The following is a 4,899-nucleotide window of genomic DNA, read 5'->3' on the forward strand; positions in this document are numbered from 1 at the left end:
TGAGAAAACTTAAAATTTCAAGGCAACATGATGCAAGAGATTTTTGAGTTTTCTCAACTTCTGCCAACTGTAGTTGACTTAACTAATATTTTCATGTTCTGCCAACTTGGATCTACTTGTTCACCTAATTAGGATAATCCTGTAAGTCTAACAAAGAAATTCTGGTTTCAATGCCATGTATTTCTGCCTTCACCAAACAAAGATATTCCTGTTGAATTAACATACAATTATTCCCTCCAAGGCCATGTATTCCTAAATTCACCAAACGCAGATATTCTTGTTGAATAATCATACAATTCTTACTCCAGTGAGTTGAAAATTTACCAATATAAATAAAGAAAAATGTATGCTGTTATCGTACTTGAAAAAACACTCAAACAGATATAGAATAAAACAAAGCACAACTGAATGTTATGTAAAAACGTATTTATTTTTTTCAACAGTGCTTTCAGTATATTTCAGAAGGTCATGGGCAGTGGGGTGAATTTCTGTAAAAAAGCAAACAAACAGAAAAAAACGTGTTGCCAGTTTCTTTAGGGTGCTTTGAGCACCCCAGCAGAGACATTAAAATTCCAGAGTCCAGAAAAAAAGAAAAGTGTCCAGCAGCTTAGTCATTCACGTTCACACCCTGACTGTCCTGTAAAAGCTTAACTTAACTATTGCACACTAAATAGGGTAGTGCAACAAACAATTGCCTATGTACCCAGACATCGACATTTTACATGGGCTTACTATGATGAACTACAGAAGTCAAAAGTTATTAGAAATGTTACCATCAATGAACAGCGAACTATCAGGTAAAATACCAGTTCCATACTTCAGGTGGAGTGAAAAACACTATAACAAATCTTATAAAATCCTACAAGACAAAATTTCACCATAGATTCTCAATAATACAGATTCATCTGACTAATATTTACATTTCAAATAATCCCTTATCCACTTCAACTTCATATTGACCGACCAGGTCAAAATGAACCATTCTGTTTTGACTGTTCCTTCTTTTCTCCCTTCTTCCTTTCCTCCCTCTTTCCTTCACTTATTCCTAATTAATTTTAACAGTTCAAACACTAAATATGCAACTCTTTGTAACAGGTGAACGATTATATAGAGGGAAAGGGGTTGAACTACTGGGTTTTTTTTTTTTTACATGACTCTACAATGCACTTGAACATGTTTAAGAACAAGTTAAACTCATGTCTGGCTTCCCCATTAACAGTCACAGCAAAAGCTTTGTTTTTAGAGACCTTATGCGCTGTGAGCATCGAGAGCCACCGAGTTCAAAAAAGATGCCCTGAATTGCTTCAAAGGTATAACTCATCTGCTTTGGATAATCAATGTTGAGGGCATACAGAAGGCCAAAGAGGTATGCCAAGGCAGTAGAGAGGTCTGGAATGTTATGTAGCACGATGTCCCCTTCCAACACAACAGCATGTTCTCGCACAGACGTATCGGCATCGTCATCTTGCAGGATGGTGAGGATGGCAACTGATGCACCGTTCAACACTGGTTCCAAAATGTCAGTGTCCTGAAGAGAAGAAAAGTAAAATATGAATTATTGAAAGCTAAGAAAAATTAAAGACAAAATACATTTCTAAAGATCTTAACTTTAACCTCTATACCATGATGCTCATTTGACTCATGGAGGTTTTAAAAAGAAAAAGCTTATTTTCCTTTAATTAACAGCACAATATCTTTCACCAACCAACCTTGTGATGAGTTTTGTACAAAAATATTTTCTGCTGTTGAACACCCACTAACAATGCCCAGGTGCTCCTCAGCAGAAAAAAAAGCAGCGAGAGTTATGACAACTGCAATCCTCACCATAAAATTATCTGGACTGCACTGAGGAAGTGGACATTTCCATTTTGGATTAAATCATCTTTTAAAAACATCTCATAGCAATTAGTTTTGCTTGCATTACTTTTTTGTACTTACTAAGCACTTCAGGAAAACCTGTGTTGCATCCTCTCTGAGGAAAATGGGCAGGCCTCTCAGTGCTGCTGTCTTTCGGTGGGACACAATGTCAGATGTCTAAAGAGCATTCAGTGGAAAACAAGCATTTAAATTAGTATAGTAACGTGGTGTACCTACACACAATGCAAAATCAGAACTCTTATAGTAATGAAAATAAAATACAGATCAGGCCCAGCAACATGTAAAACTTAAAAAAACAAAACACCATTTTAACGATTTTACTTTCTTTTTACAAATTAAATAAAATACCGCCAAATAAAAACAAAGTAATGACTGATTACATTCATTTCCATTGATGTGTTTTGGCTGAAGCCAACATTTTTTTCTGTTATGACAAAGGTATACTCTCTTCTAAAAATGTCAGGTAAAGGAGCACTTACCTGTTCATCAAGTTTATCCAAGAGGTCTTCCATGTCCTCACCAAGAGCTCCCTTCTTAGACCGGTATAGTTTCAGCAGGCCAGGCACAAATTTGTTGAGGGATGCATTGAACGTCCCTAGGAGGTCTTTGCTTGTGATCCGATGAAATTCTTCAGATATCTAAACAAGACAATAACCAAAATATTGCCATTTATTCAGCACAGAAAATTTCTGGGTAGCTGCCTTGTACAGTCTGCACCATGTTATATGCCTGACTGTGTTATCAACCGCAAAACCTACTTCAAAAATCTCTCATGAATACACATTTTGCACAGGAATAGAAACACCCTCCACAAAAAACAGTATCAATATGCAAATACATATTATGTTCTACGTTGCACCAAAATCTGTGACGAATCAGATTATGTGACCTGCCTTAGTATTCTTTCCCTAAAAATCTCAGTCTATAGAAGTCCTATTTCCAGCACTAAAATAAAAAAAACATACATGCTAAGTCAAAAATTATGTGATTGACTTTCTGTTTCACAGGAAGAACAATTTTGATTTAGCATGGGGACTCTTTTCTTGTACTGGCAGAAATGTTCAGGGTAAGAATATTATGACAGGTCAAATAATCTAATGGGTCACAGATTTCAATGTGGACTGGTTGCACAAGGTATAATAAAGTTGGCCAATGCATTACACCAGCAAATACTGTACTACTTCAATAATAGTCCATCTAGTATAAGTCATGCCCAATTTGAATAATAATTAAATTATAAATAAATTTGGACACTCTTACCTCCTCAGAGGAAAACAGCCCAGGCCATCTCTCCTGGACCTCAGATACCATAGGTTGACACTCCACAACCTCTCTCCGCCTGAGAGAAAATGTCAGCGCCATCTTCTGCTGTATGACTTTCAAGTTCTTTTGTTTCTTCTTCATTTCACTGACCAGAGCAACTCTTTCCTCTTCAAGAGTAGAATCATCATGGTGCTGTGGATAATCTGGGACATGATTGACCTCTCCACGTTTGGGCTTTTTAAGGGTGAAAGGACTGCTGGCTTCATCTTCTCCTTTCCTTTTCCTGTTTACATTTACTTCATTGCAGCCTGCCCGACGAAGCTTTGATCTGTAGTTTCCAAGTTTGTGCTTGATACTTGCTTTCCATCCCTCGTAGCCTGTGATGCTACCTGGCTCCTTCAGGCATGGATATTTGAGAACCAGTGCAGAAGCCACTGACTCAACCTCATCTTTCTCAGGGTAGGCTTTAATTTCAAACACTGCCTCTGCAATTTTATCCAAAATCTCCATCTTCATGTCTCTTGTTACTGCAAGGCCCTTCTTAGATTTTTCATATGTCACATTAGCCTTACACAATTTCAGTTCAACATCATGTGAAAACTTGGGAATAGAAAATGGAGAGGGCCACTCTGACACATGTCTTAAGTTCATCTGGATAGTATCGGTCCAGCTAGGCCTGAAATCATCAGAGTGCACACTTATTGTGTCCTGGGAAGAGACTGAAGCAGAGGACACTGAAGCAATGGATTGGTTAAGTGTAGATGAATCACAGTTCCACATTATATGCAGGACTGCACGCTCAGCTGGTAATTCAGATATTGCTGTAAGATTGCATATTGCATTTCCGAAATCTGGATCCTCAAACTGTAGTGAGAAGTCACCTGCAAGTTCAAGTCTTTCTTTAAGTATATCAATCAATTGTCCCACAGATGCTGGTACTTCAGGAAGCTGGACTCGCCGGGCTTCTCTGGAGGAAAGAACTACCCGAAGTAACAAAGTCTGAAAAGAGGAGAAAAAAAAGTTGGCAGAAAATCAATAGCCAAACACAATTAGAAGACAGTTGACACCTATACCATACAGCTGCCTTTTTCCAGATGAATCTGCTGACTACATTTGATTTGCAAATGATTTAGTCTACAAATGTAAAAAACACACACACACAAAATTTTTTTAAATAAAGCTCAAGTCTATATCCAAGTTTTCATTTTCTTCAGCCACTGTACTCAACTGGCCTACACTTGGGAAAACCTTCAATTCATTCAGCACAAAACTAATGCTTAATGAGGAGAAAACAAAGGAGAGCGAGATAATTTGGTGAGGATAGCAGAGTGATAGAAGAAAGAAGTGTGTGGAGAAGAAAAGAAAAAGCAAGGGGAAATGAGTTTTGAAGTAGAGTACAATAGAGAAAAAGGGTGGGTGAGAGGGGAGATCAGAATAGGAGACAGGGTGGAGGGGAGAGAACATACCATTATAAAGTTGCTTTAATAGAGAAGGTACGTCCTTGGGGTCACCATCAGCTTTCCACCAACTGTGTATGCTGTTAGAGGGTGATAATCCGTCAGCACATCTGGATCCAGCACAAGAAGGTCTGCACAGGTGTGTTCAACAAGCTCATAGGACCTGAAATGTTCAATGTACCAGGAACTCAGTCTTTTACAAATGAATGTCACCTCCTCTGCATTGACAAGAATGGTCACAATCTTGTGGAATTCTGGGAGGCCACTGCATTGCCCAGCAGATAAAATCATGCCCGCCACA

General features: G+C 38.3%; 1 protein-coding gene across 1 annotated transcript; it reads right to left on the minus strand.

Moving 5' to 3' along the window:
* Positions 1–409: 409 nt before the first annotated feature.
* On the minus strand, positions 410–4,671 carry LOC113030664 (uncharacterized). The gene is made up of 5 exons (XM_026182308.1): positions 4,608–4,671; positions 3,139–4,140; positions 2,358–2,516; positions 1,939–2,034; positions 410–1,528 (listed from the first exon to the last, which is right to left on the minus strand). Exons 1-5 carry the CDS (start codon positions 4,608–4,610, stop codon positions 1,220–1,222), a joined length of 1,569 nt encoding a protein of 522 aa, XP_026038093.1. The 5' UTR covers positions 4,611–4,671; the 3' UTR covers positions 410–1,219.
* Positions 4,672–4,899: the final 228 nt, after the last annotated feature.

The sequence above is a fragment of the Astatotilapia calliptera genome, chromosome 10 (assembly GCF_900246225.1).
Source record: "Astatotilapia calliptera chromosome 10, fAstCal1.2, whole genome shotgun sequence".
In the NCBI taxonomy this organism is placed as follows: Eukaryota; Metazoa; Chordata; class Actinopteri; order Cichliformes; family Cichlidae; genus Astatotilapia; species Astatotilapia calliptera.

Coding starts and splice junctions, on each gene's coding strand:
- LOC113030664 (XM_026182308.1), bottom strand. Junction 2,517..3,138: donor GGCTGTTTTCCTCTGAGGAG/GTAAGAGTGTCC, acceptor TGTCTTGTTTAG/ATATCTGAAGAATTTCATCG. Junction 2,035..2,357: donor TGGATAAACTTGATGAACAG/GTAAGTGCTCCT, acceptor AATGCTCTTTAG/ACATCTGACATTGTGTCCCA.